General features: G+C 36.1%; 1 protein-coding gene across 1 annotated transcript in view; it reads right to left on the bottom strand.

Moving 5' to 3' along the window:
* Klp98A (kinesin-like protein 98A) overlaps positions 1-17,252 on the bottom strand; it is a 23,718-nt gene extending 6,466 nt beyond the window's left edge. Inside the window, exons 1-18 of the mRNA XM_070135368.1 lie at positions 17,098-17,252; positions 14,259-14,328; positions 12,439-12,543; positions 12,204-12,326; positions 11,671-11,753; positions 11,409-11,574; positions 11,157-11,326; positions 10,775-10,995; positions 10,458-10,645; positions 9,914-10,058; positions 9,332-9,474; positions 8,286-8,415; positions 7,923-8,088; positions 7,415-7,475; positions 5,901-6,037; positions 4,465-5,494; positions 233-435; positions 1-95 (exon numbers count right to left, since the gene is read on the bottom strand). The exon at positions 1-95 is cut by the window's left edge and continues 46 nt beyond it. Coding sequence (XP_069991469.1) covers positions 1-95; positions 233-435; positions 4,465-5,494; positions 5,901-6,037; positions 7,415-7,475; positions 7,923-8,088; positions 8,286-8,415; positions 9,332-9,474; positions 9,914-10,058; positions 10,458-10,645; positions 10,775-10,995; positions 11,157-11,326; positions 11,409-11,574; positions 11,671-11,753; positions 12,204-12,326; positions 12,439-12,543; positions 14,259-14,328; positions 17,098-17,150 — 3,289 coding nt within the window. The 5' untranslated portion in view covers positions 17,151-17,252. The remainder of the gene's footprint in view (positions 96-232; positions 436-4,464; positions 5,495-5,900; positions 6,038-7,414; positions 7,476-7,922; positions 8,089-8,285; positions 8,416-9,331; positions 9,475-9,913; positions 10,059-10,457; positions 10,646-10,774; positions 10,996-11,156; positions 11,327-11,408; positions 11,575-11,670; positions 11,754-12,203; positions 12,327-12,438; positions 12,544-14,258; positions 14,329-17,097) is intronic.
* Positions 17,253-17,883: the final 631 nt, after the last annotated feature.

Genomic DNA, 17,883 nt, shown 5'->3' with positions numbered 1-17,883 from the left:
TAGGATTCGTTCTTGAGCTTAGTGCTGCACTCTCTCGGGCCACAACTTCTTCCAGCACACGCCTCTGGACTTCACGTTCAATCAAGAGAGCCAATCTAAAACAAAGTTGATATGCTCTCTAACAAATATAAAGGTGTAACTTACTGTATCTAAATATCTATTCTACCTATAAAACCAAAAGTTAGTAATTAAAAAAAACAAAACACATCAACAATTTCTCCACATTTCTTACCTATCCTCCTGCAGAAGTGAAGAATCCAACGGAAGATCAGTGGGTCTTTCAACATGGTGTCCATTTTCTTTGTCTTCCCTTGCTTCTTCATCTCCTTGCATCTTGTCCTTTGGGGCAGCCATGTCCTTTGTTCCTAATGGCTGGCTGAAGATTTGATCTTCCAGGTTGCAATAATGCTGTTTTAGTGTTTCAAGTTCACGAATCTGGGGATTAAAACCTTTTCTTAAAAAAATGTTTCAAGTTGCCTTGAGATATTTTTGTGTAAATAAATGTAAGATATATATAACTAACAATAAATTCAAGGTAATGTCTATAAAAATCTCAATGGTTTATAAATAAAAATGAATAATTACAAAAAAGTACCAGGCACTTTGAGAGGATTAAGTATTAATCTTATTACCATTATTAACCCATTGACACCAGGACTGTGATTTTAATTTATCAAGTTTGTTTATACATAGATGGCTTCACAAGAGCTTAATTGCCTATGAGTTAATTACTAGTCCTACCTATCTCACCAGTTCATTTATTTACTTGATTTATGTAAAGATTTTTAAAAAATTCTTATTGCTATCAGTACTGTTATCAAAACTGCTATAACAATAAAGCTGATAATAATAACAACAGTATCTATATCAACAGTCCTAGAAAAAAAAAAAAAAAAAAATCCACAAAATTCAGAGAAATGGGACATCAGGTGAGATCAAGCCTACTAATTACTCCTAGGTGGCATAGTACTTGTGGAGCCATCTTTTCCCAAAACAAAACTATAATGGACATGTAGTACATGTACAGTTGCGGAATTATATTTCAGTATACTTTCTGGGTCCCACTTTTGAACCTCTGGCAACCAGTCGAAGTAAACATAGCATAAATAGTATTTTTGTGAATGATGCTAAAACACTTGGTAGTTTGTAAAAGAGTGTGATTGGTCGAAAATAAGAAACCAATAAGTGTATTAATGAATATTTTTTGAAACGGTAAACCATTTGATCTTTTGCTTTCTTCAAATAAGTGATAAAGAACAAAGCATGTAATATTAGTTATCATTGACTTTGTAGTTGGATATTCTTCAAATGCGATATCCTGGCATTGTTTGCTTATCCAAATGGGGAGGCGGCATTTCCTACTCCTTACAGCATAAGAACTATCATTTATAGATACATATTTCTTGAAACATAAAAAAGTTTCATGCTTTGAACATTTATGTATGGTAACTAAATTACCTAACACTCTGTAAAATCCCTGAGACCTCTGTAAATACCTTTGATACTTGCACCATCTAGTAGCAGCTAATCGACCTAATGAAGATATTTTTATCTTTATGCCTGAATCAAACACATATTGAATGAATAGAAACCATGCTAAATTAGATTCTTCAATACAGAGCATGAACAAAATCACAATTAGGTTACATTGAATATGTAGATTTGTTATCGATGTGTGTGTGTGTGTGTGTATCATCTATGGAAATATGAAGTTACGAAAGTGTGTATAATCAGCTATTATTATGCATTGAATCTTGGCGTTTCTTTGAGGAGTTGCATCCACATTCGAAGAGGTGAGCGAGAAAATGCATGCTTGCTTGTTTCAACTCAAGCAGCTATTAGCTGGGTGGTTCCAAGGAGGGTGAATAGCAAAAATCTTTGCAGTTCAGGATGGACGCAAAGAAAGCTGTAATCTGAAATAGGCTGCTACAATGGAGTGACATAGCTCAATGGTAGAGTACTGGCTTTGCAATCGCATGGTCCTGGGTTCGCGTCCGGCTGCCCCTCTCAGTTGACTCAGCTGTGAATAAGCACTGTTAAGTGGAAGTCAGCATGCTAGGGTCAAAGTCGGAGCAGAAAGGAACTGGCCACCCTACTGCATCATCCCGTGGCTTAGTAAGCATGTTTCTCTACAAAACATGTCCCTTACATCCAGATGGATATGGGACCAACTTTGACTTTTGACAATGGGTTGAGGGAAAGTGACTTCTCCAACGATGATATATTCGGAGAGCTGGGCATCTCCTGGACGATGGTGTACAGGCAGATAGGGTGGGAAGAGGAGGGCACCCATAACGACCAAAATACACCAGAAATACATGGAAAGCTCCACTGCTGAAGGGAATTAAAGGTGTAAATATTAGCCCTTTTCAATATTTCAGAAATCAATTTATTTCAATTTACTATATAGATATTTGTTTACAGAACTGTGCCCTACATGTCATATTTCATGTTCAGATTCTATATCATTCTTTACATTTCACATATGACAGACAAATTATCTATCCGCGTGACCTGCAATATGTGGGGGTGGATCTCCCTACATGATGTTGGTGAAACAGGGAAAATGCCTCTTAGAAAAATATATCGAATTGTTAGAAAAAAATCCTCACATCAGTACACTGTTATGCCTTGGCCCTTCCCAGAAACAATGAAGATAACTGACCTATACACACGTCCAGGGCAGTTACGAAATAGTTTCCTGCCTAACACCACATGGAAGTCCTTCAATTGCCAAGCGAGGGATGTCCCTCAAACCCGACGAAAAATGTTTGACCGAATGTTGTCAATGTTTGAGAAACGGCTCATGAAACAACTTCCAACTAGCTGATAGAAATCGAGACGTTACATGTGAACACGTCACCTCTGTCTCTGGGATTAGACACTGTTTGAATAACAATACATATTTCCTATTATAAGATTACTATTTGTCTTCCCTTTCTACAGTTATTACCATTTTTAGTAAAAGTATCTCCAAAATTAATAAACATCCCCAAATTAGTCAATTCACTGAAGCCCCCATCATCTATGAAAAAATAAAAATAAATAATTATATACATATGTGTGTGTGTGTGTCTTAGTTATCAACAACATGGCATGGCATTTGTGTGAGAAGGGGTTCAAAATGTATATGAAATATAAAACAAAAGATTTTAACTAAAGCGTTAAAATCTGTATAATTGCAGTTCTTTCACACATAATACATACACACATTGTTGAGGCCTAGTTAACCCAACCACGTTTTTGCGTTCAGTTAATATTGTAAAATAATTATAATTGTCTGTTTATTGAATCCGTGCCTAGATCTGATCTCTTAGTTCACAATGAAAATTACATATAAAAACTTTTGTGATAAAAGACAAGAATGTCATTTTTTTTCTACACATACACATACACTGTAAACAAGCATGTATTGATAAAAAGAAGGGGAAAAAAAAAAAAAAAAAGTAAAAATAACAAATAAAAGTAAAGAGCAAGATTAACTGACATTAATCCAAATGAATTTTTTTCTTCTTCAAAATATCAGATATACAGCTCCTGTAATGAGAGTTGGTTCTTTGACTTTTGCTATTCTACCTCTTTGGAACCACCTAGCTTGTAGTTGCTTGAGATGAAACAAGCGAACTTGTATTTTCTCGCTCAACTGATCGAATGTGGATGTGCCTCCTTCTAAAACTGCCAAGACTTACAGAAGAATAACAGAAAAAAATATGATCAGATTTTAGCACAAGATACAGGACATTCTGAATAACCGAAATGAATTAAACATACTGTTTCATAACTCGTCACTAAGCAGTGACTTTGTATTTCCATGGACGCCACACACACACACACACACACATACACACACACACAAAGATGAAGCATCTATGCATTCTGTAAAGAAGAATCTAATGTAGCATGATTTCTGTTTATTCAAAATAAGTGTTTGGTTCTGGCAAAGAGGAAAAAACGGAAGAATGGGGAAATCCCGCCTCCACACCATAGGTGTTGCCATTTCGATAAACAAACAATTCGAGGATATCGCATTTGAGGAATATCCAACTACAAAATCAAAGAAAGCTAGTATTACATGTTTTGTGATCAATTATTTGAAGAAAACGGAAGATTAAATGGCTTACTTAGTTTAAAAAAATATTCATTAATATACTCATTGCTTATTTACATTTGACCAATCACACTCTTTGTTACAAATACCTAGGGTTTTAGCCTCATTCACAAAAATACTATTTACGCTGTGTTTACTTCGATTGGTTGCCAGATGTACAAAAGTGGGACCCAGAAAGTGTACTGAAATATAATTCCGCAACTGTACCTGGCAGCAATGGTTAAGAGAAAATTCCTCTTAAGCTTATGCAAAGTAAAATGTACTGGAGTTAGTTTTAGGCAACAAGGATGGCCACACAATGAGGATTATTACTACGGTAATTTTGAAATTCTCATTTTAGTAAAAAGCGTGCTTACCTGTTCACTGACACTGGTGTCTTGTTTTTCTGAGCCTTCACGAAGTCTTAACAGCACTTCTGATGCCTTGGCAACTTCAGCTTCAGGAGAAATAAGAGCACTACTTTCACAAACATCTTCAAGGCCTGAGTGCCATACTGCAGACTTCTCATATTCTTTATTTACTACTGCTTTGCCTTCTGTTCCTGAGGATCCTTCATTGTCAATACTCTTTTGATTAACATCCACTTGAGACTGATTTTCTACATTTCCATTTGCACAACCTTTGTTGTTATTATCTAACTGTCTGTTGTTATTGTCAACACAGGAAGGAGGGACATTTTGGTCACTAGAGCAACTATCAGAGGGTGCACTGTATACCTCATAGGAAGACTCATTCCCACTTGCCTTGTATGAGTATGAAGTGAGGGTTTCTTTTTTGTCTTCAGCTTCTGCTTGATTCAATATATCTACAGAGCCTTTCCTGAGACCATGAGAACCTGATACTTTTATTGGTGTTGATGTTGCAGCTCCTCCTACAACTGGTGATCCATGTGGTATGCGCTCACCTTCAACTTGTAGGATAGGAGATGTAAGGAAAGCTGCTAGATTATCTTTGGCTATGGTACTGGTATAATCTGGAGTTCTAGGAATCTCTCCTGCAACTACTCTGATATTCTTAGAGACAAGCTCTTCACCATCACACTTTAGTGTATGTGGTAGATTTCTAGCTGCACTTGCTGAAGGTTCCTCTCCTTTCATTTGTGATAAATCACCACTTACATATTTATCTTTAGGCACTTCAAGAATAGAATCACTCTTCTCATTAACAAAGGCACCATGTCCACCCTGGTTAAGCTCCTTTCTCTCTTTGACACATTCCGTGGGTGGACCATCAAGAGGTAAAGGAGACACAGGTGAGATCAGGTCACGAGGCTCAGGAGAAAGGACAGAGGTAGCAGTGTAGAAGGTGTCTGAGGCTGGTGTTGAATTCACTGAAGTGTTTCCCATCCTTGGATCTTCCTTATCTCCTGGTAGCGGTAATGTCAGGCTGGAGAATCAGTGTTGCATTAGACATCTTTCTAGAGACATAAAGTGGAAACAACTACAAACAATATATACTTTTTCAAATGTGGTGTCCTTAATATAAAGACTGTCAGATGATCAAATTTTGTATATTTAGGCATTTATTAAACTAAAAAACTAATTAATACTGTTCACTCTATGATAAATTTCATATATATATATATATATATATATATATATATATATATATATATATATATATATATACTTATATATACATATATATACATATATATATATATATATATATATATATATATATATATATATATATATATATATATATATATATATGTATATATTAGTGATAAAAAAATATATATATAAATAAATAAATAAATAAAATACTACTAAAAAAGGATGACAAACACCTGGCTTTCCTGAGAGCATGGTTACTCATGCTCCCTTCAAGATGACTGCCAATAGGAGTAGTTGGCTGGCTGTGTGTGTGCAGACTTGTTTGGGTAGACATTTCACACAAATCTGCTGCCTCAGCTAATCTAGACATCTGTTAAATGGTTCAAAATTCAATACAGAGCAATGTTTAACTAATACAAAGTAATTAAGCTAATTTGGACTAATTATGACAAAGTGAGAATTTCAAGTAGAAGGAATTCACTCAGCAGAGAGGCACATCTGTGAATGTGTGTGGTTGACAGGTGCCTGGCTTAGTTCTCCTGTCCACACATGGCTTACAATCAATCTTTCATTCAGTTAACATGTAAAATGGTGCTTAGTGTAAATGTCATTTGTCGAAGGGAAATTCTTTTTCTTTTCAATTATAAATAAGTTTCCATTTTCACTTTCTTGTCGTACAGTTCCCTACAGCTCCAACTGGTGCACCCCTATGGTGCAAAGACTGTATTTTTTTCTGGTAATACATGCATAGTATCAAGTATTCTGTGAATGGAATTCATTTGTCACAAAGCCTGTGATTGGATCATATTTCGCAAATATCTTCACTGACAACTATAATCAGCCTTCAAAATTATGTTAAAAAATTAGGAAATATTACAAGGTATAGCCAAATGCTAACATTATTGCTTGAAAGATGTGTTCCCCTTAAACAAGACCAATTGGGGATGGTATAACTATAGCACATTCGCAATTGCCAAACCTTGATGAAAACACTTAATGTCTAAAGAGGTATATGAATTTTCTTTAAATCTACATGTGCGCATGCACGCGTACACACACACACGCGCAGCGACAAACTCTGAGGCTGGAGAATCAGAAACATTGTGATTGTTTTTTCGCGTTTTTTTTTTCTTTTTCTTTTTCCCTCTAAACATATACTTATCTACACTTAAAAAATACTTTTACTTTACTGTTTCCCACTCCTTAACCTGTAGGTGGCAACAATTGCTGAGTCACAGTTGTCAAATCTACAATTCCCCCTCCACGCCTGTTATAGATATTTGTAGAATTATTTCAACTAATTACAGTCTTTGTTAGAGACAGGCCTCTTGACTCACAGAATACTCCATACTACACAAGTACTGTCAGATAAAAATTGTCACCTAAAGACTTGTTAGAAGTGTGGGAAACTGTATATACAACACACAAAATTAAAAAGAGGAAATGCACACAAAGAGGGAAATTTTCAACCCCAAATAATGTATATAGATATAAAGATATTCTCTGACCAAGTTGTAAAATAACAAGCAAATACTATACATTGAGAACCAATGGCTCTAAATAGTCCAGGCTTGCATATTCTAAACACTGTAAATTACACAATTTCGTCAATAATTTTTCCATGAGAGAGCCATGCTATTATACTTTCTCTTTTGTTTGCTTCTAAGTAACTCTTTTTACTCAAATTCTCAAATATCAGAATTTTGTACACTCAATGTTTGCTCATCAAAATAAAAACTCTATATACCTTGGTCATACGCGACACATTGTTGACATCCATCTGTTGCTTTTCAGAGTCACTCTCCATCCTGAAGTATGAGGAAGTATGTTTTAAACAATTATACTGGAAACTCAATACTGTAACATGTATTAGTCAAATAAGTGATTTATTCATGCTTATTTACCCCACTAAAATAATTCTTTACCTAACTTAATCTACAGTGACCTTCATATTCTGCATATTCTGAATCTATGCATCTATCTATCTCTGTCCCATGCACACAGTATTCTTTACCCAGAATGATTTTCTCTCAGAGCCAATGGGAATCTACAGTATAGTCTGTGATTATCTCACAAATCCAGTTATAACTTTAATGATGTTTCAAAGCCAGCCTTGATGACCATAAGCAGGGTGTGTGTTATTGCAAATTATCCAAAATAGGAGAATGGGTGGCTGGAGACAAATCCACGTTCAGGACAGTGTCTAAGTAACTGATGCTATGCTACAGAGATAAAAGTATTGGATACAAACTAACCCTGAGAGATTGTCAAATGATCTGACAAGATCGGTGGCAGATCTTGACAAGAAGGACAGGCGGGAGAGATTAAGGTGCGTCTTATTTCCTTCCTTCCTTAGCCTTGCTGCTTCTTGGGGGTCGTTGAAGCGGAACATGTGACTTCCTCCCAACACTACCACACATCCTACAAATGCACAAAATATATTAATAGCATAATATAAAGTACACAAAGAGTCTACAATACACATTTACCATCCTCAAATCTGCACACTATAAGAAATGTTTCAACAAATGATTATGAAATGAATGCAAATAAAAGCACATACATGCACATGCTATGCAAAAAAATAAAGACACAGGCACACAGGCAGATGAACATACCTTGAGTGAGCTTACTGGGTTTATCAACAAACTGCGAGTTGACCCAGCACTGAGCATCTGGCCGGGATTCTAACACCGCTGCTCCCTCATGCAGGTGGATAGTGCAGTGTTCCTCAAGCACCTCTCCTCCCTAGTATTTTGCAAGTCATTTCAATTCTTTTGTTGGATCAAAATCTGATACAATACTAAGAAATCAGAAGTAACATACAAAGCTAAACAAAATTACTAGCAGCCAAAAGTTTATTTCAGAATATTGGGACTTTATCTTCCAAAGATGACATTAGGCATGGGCCATCACACCAATTTAGGGTAGAATAAATATGTATGTTAAGACACACACCCAGACCCAGATGCACACACACACACACACATATTTCACTTAATATATTTTCTTAAACTACTGTATATATTCTTTTAAGTTGAAAATAAACATAAGGATAAATCAACAAAGAAGTATTTTATATATGGTAGGTCTGTGAGGCAGTCAATAATGCTAACCATCACATAGTAGTTATTGGGCTTGAAGATCTTTATACAATCAGAGCATTAAAGCTATCAAACCATAAACTATATGACATTTCTATATAATTCAAGTCCAGAAATGTATTCATAAAATAGAGGACCACACTACACAGGACATAATTCAGGCTGGGAGAAGAATTACCATTTGATGCAAGCAACATATTGCAATTTTCAACTTCACTAGAAATGCAACTAAACACAGACTTAGGACGATGATTTCCAAAATTCTGTAACCTTAGAATCAAACGGGATGACCAGATTCATCTGATGTTTACTCCATTTCTTTCATTCCTTCACTGCATCAAATGACTTATCCCTTCTTCCATTAATTAATTAAACCAGTACTATGGCAAAATAGGGAAACTTTTAATACATGTCACTCATTACATTCTTATTTTATGCTTGCAACAGTTCTATACTGATGTAAAATTATGAAGTCTGGTTCTCATGAGGGATAGCAATAACCACAGCTTCAAAAACATACAAAAATGGTGATGCATAATTCAAGATATTGCATTGAATACCTCCAGTTTAATATCCTGAGATGGCAGAGATCCTATGGTGGTTGTGCCATCGTTAAGGTGATATAATGTAACTCCTGTGGTCAGGAGGTTGTCGTCTATTAGGACCAGATGGGGACGTTCTGAATCAAGGATTACACCTTGTCCTGGGAATGAAAAAATTCTTATAAAGTTCCTGTGTTACAGCAATATGTTATATCATATTATATCAACATGCAAGATCAAAACTTTCATAGTTCACTTCTAAAAATCTCTATCTTCTGTTTACTCTATCATTTCCTGATTTTATAACTAAGGATTTTTGTATTTCCCAACGATATTATAATTCATCCTAAATACACATCATAAAATATTCATAAATGCACCTACTAATCATAAAATTCCATTACCATTCAACTTTCTCATATCAACTAAATTGTTATAGAACCTAAATATTGGATAATACCATAATACCTAGTGCATTTTCATTGGACAAGAATGAGAACAAAGATCTTTAACAATGTAAAGATATCTAAACAATGTCAAGACATGTTCCTTTTAGCTACTAATATTTCAATAAAAAATATAGATCAGAGTATTACTCACCAGCCTTCCTTAACCCAAGGGTCTTCTGTTCCTGGAGGATTGTATGTGTTTCACTCCATCGCTCTGTCCACTGGTCTGTGAGTTCCTTTTCTTTGGCTTGCTTCTGACTCAGTGTTGCCAGTATACTGCCCTTCTCACTGCTTTCCTGAATAAACACCACAAAGTTGTATATGATATAAATTTTTCATGAGCCTGAATATACATAATCCTAATTCACTGAAATACAGTACTGGTAAAATGCAGCATTTTAATGAAAAAAGCATAGTTTGAGATTCATTTTTCAGAAATTCTAATGATAATATTTGCAAAAATTAGGAATCTGAAAACACTCTTCCACCTAATGTAGCAAAAGAAAATATTTCTAGATACATCTAAATCCCTTTTGTAAGTGAAATCTACCACAGTGGCCTAACAAATGCAAGTAATTTTGATCTAAAATAAAAATCATTGCTCAAAGATCTGAATACATCCAACTGATAACATGCAAGCCCATGCCTTGTCAGGGAACTGATGTCTGAAAAAATTAAGTCAGTCTATGCCTTACCTCTGGCCCAACAACTGCAAACTCATGAATCATGCTCTTAAGCTTCATGATCTCCTCTCGTAATTCTCTGATAAGCTTCACATTTGGATCTTCATTGATGGTTGGCTTGTTGATAATATTCTTCGCACGATTTGCATATCGTAAAGTACTTAATGTCTCCCCATAATTAACATCAGCTGGAGAGATTGCTATAGACACATACAAACATTAGTAAAATACCCTTGTCCTCCTCAACTATCAAGCATAAAACAGAGAACATATATTGAGGATAATTTATTATTTATGCTACAAATCATTTTTCAACATTACTGACTTACTTGCAATCATGATGGTTTTTGAATTGCCACCAAGAGAATCCTTCAAAAGCCATGTCAAGACAGAGTCCCTATACGGAATGAAAACTGTCTTTCCTGTAGTAGCTTTTGCAGCTTGTTCAGCCAAAGCACTTATGACGGAGCCTAGTGTGACTAGGGACTTGTTAATATGTGCTCCTTCTTTGAGCCTCTGGCCTGTGGCTCCTGTGGCATCAGCACGTTCACTAATAAATTACAAGATTTTATTAATACTTCAATACTAACATGAAAGAAAAATCTGCAAATGCCAGTCTTGAAAATGAACTATAGTACATAACTTATGAATCTATATCATGGACAAACTTGTAAGTCAAAGCTTAAAAACTCACTCACTCTATTGCCTTACCTGCCTGCTAAATCAACAAGATGGATTTTAGACCGTGTTTCAAGGGGCATGTCTGACAGTAGTTTTGCTTGTATAAATGTTACAGTAAATATGGCATGACTTCTAGAGCTGGTATCATTCATGTGGGTACTTGCAGTAGTTCGGATGGAATTTCCCCTTACCATTAACTCCTGAAATATGAAATGTTGTTATTCTCCTTGACAAGTTGTGACTTTCAATATGTACTTAATAACAGGAAATGATCTGCCTGACCTGGATATCAGAGTACTGATGAACCAAGTGATTGGAGAGGTCTTGGACATAAGGTCCAAGTTTTGGGTGTTCTCTCACACGCAAAGAGTGGGTAGCGTTCTCACTGCCTTGTCGAAGAAGGTCTTTCACTCGTTCATTGTAGATCTCCAGGTAGCTCACCTCTACCCTAAAAGACAAAAAGAAAATTTCCAAACAAAATATAATAGTAAGAAGATTACTGGAGTATGGAAGTATGCTGCTAGTATTACAAAGAGGTACTCACTTGTAAGTAGTTCCGGCTTCCCTGCCTTCAGCCATTTTTGAGAACAGGGCTTCACAGATTCTTGGTATTAAACCTGGATTTGCCTAGGAAGAAATTGTATATGAGTGCAACATTATTGAGAGACTAATTATGTGTCTTGTTAAATACAAAGAAATATAATGAAAAAAGGAAACATACCTCAAACATTTTCACAGATAAACCCTGGGTTCCACTACCCTGACTGCCCTGGTTCCTGAGCCACCTCAGGACAACAAGCCCTAGTTTTAGTAAAGTTATCATTACACTACCCAGGGATAAGTGAATCTAGGCTGGCTTCAAAATACTTTTCATATTATTACAACTGCATAATAATTGACTAATCTCAAAGATATCATAATCAGCATATACTTATAGCTTGCAAAAATAAAATCAATCTGAACCTAGGCATAGAAAGCCCTAAGCTTGGCTCTCTAAATACCTTCTATAATGTTTCTCTGGTTCCAGAGACAGACAAAGCTATTGGAACCCCAGTTTAACACAATTAATAAAATTACCTGGCTCCCCATCATTGTAAAGGTCTTCCCACTTCCAGTCTGACCATAGGCAAATACACAAGCATTGTACCCTTGTAAAACATTGGATACAACATCTGTTCCAAGATCTTCATATATCTGTACCTGAAAATAAAATATCAAGTTCTTTGATTATCCATTATAATATCTTTCTAAAATTCTAATATATGAAAAAATATCATAACATTATTGTTATTTCCATTTCCAACACCAATACCTGAGGTGCAAAATGTCTATCTTCTTCTTTGTGGGACCAGTATGAATAGTCAAAGGTGAAGTCCTTTCCGCGTTCTCTATTCTCTGAGCCATCTCCCAAAGCTGCCTGTATAAAGACAGTGCATAAAGTTATATCATATTACACACATCATTTCACACATGTTAAATCCATAAGTATTGAGTAATACTGGTCATGCTCTTCCATCATAGACTCCAGAGATGGGCATTATCTGTGGCAAAACAGCCTCAAAAAGTTCCTATATGATTCCCTGTCAAGATATAGCAATGTCACAGCAGTAGTGTGTTGTTACAATGGAATGAGTGGTTTTTAAGTATGCCAGACCAGAATGGCAGAAGGAGATAATCAGGGTAGTGTACTGATATGCATGACTGACTGACATGTGAGTGATCCTTTGTTGCATGAGAGGACAGTCATGCAATTTCACATTTTTCAAGCGGTAAGTTGTAGTATTCTCCTATTCTCACTTTGTTATCGTGCAATGTACATACTTTTGACATCTCTGGGGGGTTGGGAGGGGGGCACAATGTGAGCACTTCAAAAAATAGGTCTTTGAAGAAAATGCATTTCACTCACTTGTCAATCATTCATTGCCTGTCAACACTGGTGCTGGAGCTATGGGAAAGGTAGCAGAATAGTCAGTTTTTCCGTCAGTTAATTTTCCCCCCCCCACAGAAGAGAGACATCTGAGTTTATCTGGACACTCTGTGTGTGTATATGTGTGTATATGTATGTATGCTTGCGTATATGTATGTATGCTTGTGTATGCGTGTGTGTGTGTGTGTGTGTGTGTGTGTGTGTGTGTGTGTGTGTGTGTGTGTGTGTGTGTGTGTGTGTGTGTGTGTGTGTGTGTGTGTGTGTGTGTGTGTGTGTGTGTGTGTGTGTGTGTGCGTGTGCATGTGTGTGCGTGTGCGTGCGTTGCGTGCGTGTGTGTGTGTGTGTGTGTGTGTGTGTGTGTGTGTGTGTGTGTGTGTGTGTGTGTGTGTGTGTGTGTGTATGTTTGTGTGTGTGTGCGCGCGCATGCATGTGTGTGTGCGCGCGCGCATGCATGTGTGTGTGTGTGTGTGTGCGCATATGTGTGTGTGTGTGCATATGTGTGTGTGTGTGTGTGTGTATGGGTGTGTGTGTGTGTGCATATGTGTGTGTGTGGATATGTGTGTGTGTGTGCATATGTGTGTGTGTGCATATGTGTGTGTGTGCATATGTGTGTGTGTGCATATGTGTGTGTGTGCATATGTGTGCGTGTGCATATGTGTGCGTGTGCATATGTGTGCGTGTGCATAAGTGTGTGCGTGTGCATAAGTGCGTGTGCATATATGTGCTTATGTGTGTGTGTATGCTTATGTGTGTGTGTATGCTTATGTGCGTGTGTGTGCTTATGTGTGTGTGTGTGCTTATGTGTGTGTGTGTGCTTATGTGTGTGTGTGTGCTTATGTGTGTGTATAATTGTGTATATAAGTGTGTATATAAGAGTGTATATGTGTATGTCTGTATATATGTGTATGTGTGTGTATATATGTGTATATGAGTATGAGTATGAGTATGAGTATGAGTATGAGTGTGAGTGTGTGTGTGTGTGTGTGTGTGTGTGTGTGTGTGTGTGTGTGTGTGTGTGTGTGTGTGTGTGTGTGTGTGTGTGTGTGTGTGTGTGTGTGTGTGTGTGAGCGAGCGGCAGTATGTGCGTGTGCATGTAGTATAGCAATATACATTTTTAACATATACACAGTTTCATTTTATATATTCTCAACTTTACAAACCACAACTTCACACATACATAAGTACAAGGGACATTTTTATCCTACCTTATTGTTGTTTAGTCTTGTTTTCTTGCCTTCAACCTCTACAATACATGCACAGTGTAGATCATTTTCCCTGAAAAATAGAACAGAATAAGAGAAAATTAGTAACTATAAAAAAAATAACTAACACTTTTCTTCTAAATAAGAGAGGTGACTTACAACTAATGAATTCCTTGTGCAACATATATAATTATACACATTATTTGAATGATTTTATTCTTGCAGCTGTCCCTTCTTTATAATCAAATTCCTGTCTGCTTCACTCTATTTGGCAGCTAGGGCTAATGTTTTTCCATGTGATGTAAGTTGCCACATCGGGTGCTATATGGTGTACATGAGATGCCTTACCCCACAGATGGGGCAGGATCAGCTGGATCACGTGTATCTGAATGTCATGATTTGCTTTGCTTCTTCTTGTGTAATAATATTTTTTTTTTCTTGTAATGCCTTTCCTCTTTTTGGGCAGAGCCATCCCCAGCTAGTATAAGTTACCCATGCCAACTTTGTATGAGTCAATTCTCTGCATCTTTCCCAATGAAGAGAGATGACAACTCGCTTGTAGTAGTCCCCAGCCTCTTGCAGTAAAACGCAAGGATACACCCTTAATATGTTATTTGGGATAAACTGTAGTTCCTTAGTCTCTGGTGAGTGTGCCCATACTGTAAAGAATTACCCTCCTCTTTCAATTCCAGTTGCTAGATCAGGGTTTTGTGTCAAATTGTGTATGTAAATATCTAGGACCAGGTACTTCATACTTGAAAAAATATACCATTTTTTGCAGCTAAGGACAGACAAGCTGGAGGTTTTGAAGTGATTAGGGGTTATCTTGAAAAGCTCAAGTCCATTATCAATGTTATGAGGCTAAACTATACTCTAACAGCACCCTTTAAGGAACTGACAATATTGAAGCAAAAGACATGATTTCCACAGGAAATACCATATATGAAAATTGTCTCAGATCTCATCAAGGGGTAACTTTACACAATAATTCCGCAAAATGAATCAAAGTGATTTTGATGCTGATGGATTCCTCTCATTCTCTAGTATCCAAATATATATATAAATTATTTTGTAGAAACCCTTCATTAGCAACAGTCTTGGCCCTGAGAGCAGAGGAAGCCATGAAAGGTACCAGGGAAATTGTTGGGTAAGATATGAATAATATACATAGATTCAGTAACTATACTGTCTAATGCAGGAGGCTGTCCCCAACCCCCACCCAGGAAAATGAATCCTCCACATGTTCACTTCAGGAGAGAATGTATGACCAACATTCAAGTGATGCAGAGTTTGTTTGACAATATAATGATTGATTCTGTGCATATTATTCATATTTTACCCAGCAATTTCCCTGGTACTCTTCATGTCCTCCCCGCTATCAAAGCAAAGAATATGGAGATTCGGAGGGTTTCTGTTTAATAATCTGTACATAGGAGGAAGTGACTACAAATACTGCAGTAAAGCCCCTAATTAGTGTGCTATGCATGTGTGGTGAAATAAACAAGATGATACCACCCTCAATTAGGTTTAGTTAGGTTTGGTTTGGTTCATATTTATTACCTGTATAAAAAGGTTTATATAAATAATTGGATATGGCTGCCATTTGCATAACACCAGTTTTCTATATATTTGGAGTTTAGAGACTTAAAGGAATCCACTGATACTGAAATTGTCCCGATCCATTACGAGGAACTATTGCATTAAAATTACCTATCAAGGTATCAATCCTGCTTTATGATGAAAGCCTATAGACTGATTCGGCATGTCATAACGAGGCAGGGTTATCATGACACGTGGTGAAAACAAATCTGTCTCTCACAGAAACCTCTTACAGAACAATGAAAAGTTTTGTTATTATTGTGAGTGAAAATATTATATGAATACTCTGATATGTTAAAGAGTGGAGAGAAAAAGCGTCATGAGGTGTAACTATAAACTGTGCCGGTAAAAGTGTGAAATTTAGAGAGATGATTCTTCAAAGTGGCCTAACACTGAATTACAGATTCCATTGGTGTATATATACCATCCATAATACGATGGGAAAGAAAGGTCTAACCGTTCATATATTCCCAGATCGTGAGAAGAAATACAAAAAATGGAAGCAATGGGTTCAGGCCACGAAATGCGTAAATACTGATGGAACTGCTTAGGGGCTTGGTGGATAATATGTTTACATCTACTCAGAACATTTTATTGATGATAAAAGTCTAGTTGATCTATATATTAATATATTACACCTTTTCTATTTCTAGTGTAAACATATTTTCCAGCAGGCACCCAAGCACTCTCATCAGCGTTTACATGTTTCATGGCCTGAACCCATCTACCATTTTATGGGTTTCTTCTTGCAGTCTGAATATATGTAAAAGGTTAGACTTTCTTTCCCTTCATGTTATGGTCCGAACAACAAACACTACACTCCTCAGCATTTTCATGAAAAAAAAAACTTGGATAAGCTGCAAATACGTAAGTAGGCACAGTGAGTTTTTTAAAGAATAAGGGTTTGTTTTCACCAATTGCTCATTGGTAGGTGCGATTCCTGCGCTCTACTGAATCGGTCTATACTGTCATAATTTTAATGATTATTTATATAAGAATACCTATATGTGAGTTATATTTTCATATGTAAAATATGAATAAATAAGCGAAAACACCCATGTACCCCTTTTCCTTTGACAAACAATCACGCATAAACATATCACACCGAAATAGAACACAATTTCCCTCATCCCAATTTACGCCTTTTTTACAGTCAAAAGAGATGGCACTCAGTGATGAACTCGAGGGAATGATTATTAGTCATCAACGAATTATGGGCAATATCCTTAAATTCCAAATTTACCTTTGATTGAAAGGTCGGACGCGCACTGCTACCTTAACAGAAGCCATATTCATAGAAATATCACAGCCATGAGATTATTTGACAAGAATTTTAGCAGTTGAGTGTCAAACGTCAGTCACTCCTCTCCATTTTTGTTTACAATTACGAAAGCAATCGTAAACCAGTCATACCGATATCACTTTTGATATATTTCTTGAACTTAGTATTATTTTGAGATGAATCTATAGATAAATCTATATTTTTAGACATTCTCCGAACTAATAGAATTTTCAAAGAGGATTATTAAACTACTTCTGTGCGCTTGCTGAAGAGATCCGATTTTGAAAATCTTTTCTAAACTTGTATCCGAAGTGCCGAAAATATTTAATTTTGAGTAGGTCCTTTGATGGGCCCCCGAAATTATTCAGGTCTGATGAAAAAAATATACGTGGAAAAATAAAAAATCATTATATTGTCATTCAAATCGAAACGATTATGTCTTTGTAGCTGTGCAAAAAAGTATAAAATTGAACAAAAATAACCTGCGTTTCTTGGCATTTCATATTGCTGCCTGCATTGACCATTCTGTGGTATATGGTATACTTTGACAATCATATACATTATCTATCTTATCTTTAGCTATGCTTCTGTATATATGTATGTACATATATATTGTAATGACTAGAATAATGTCATATATATATATATATATATATATATATATATATATATATATATATATATATATATATATTATGGCCGAGTGAACATAGTTTCCAGGGAATGTTGCAAACATTAAAGACATTA

The sequence above is a fragment of the Penaeus vannamei genome, chromosome 20 (assembly GCF_042767895.1).
Source record: "Penaeus vannamei isolate JL-2024 chromosome 20, ASM4276789v1, whole genome shotgun sequence".
Classification (NCBI taxonomy): domain Eukaryota; kingdom Metazoa; phylum Arthropoda; class Malacostraca; order Decapoda; family Penaeidae; genus Penaeus; species Penaeus vannamei.
The sequence above is the reverse complement of the archived record's forward strand: the minus strand, read 5'-3'. Positions and strand labels throughout refer to the sequence as shown.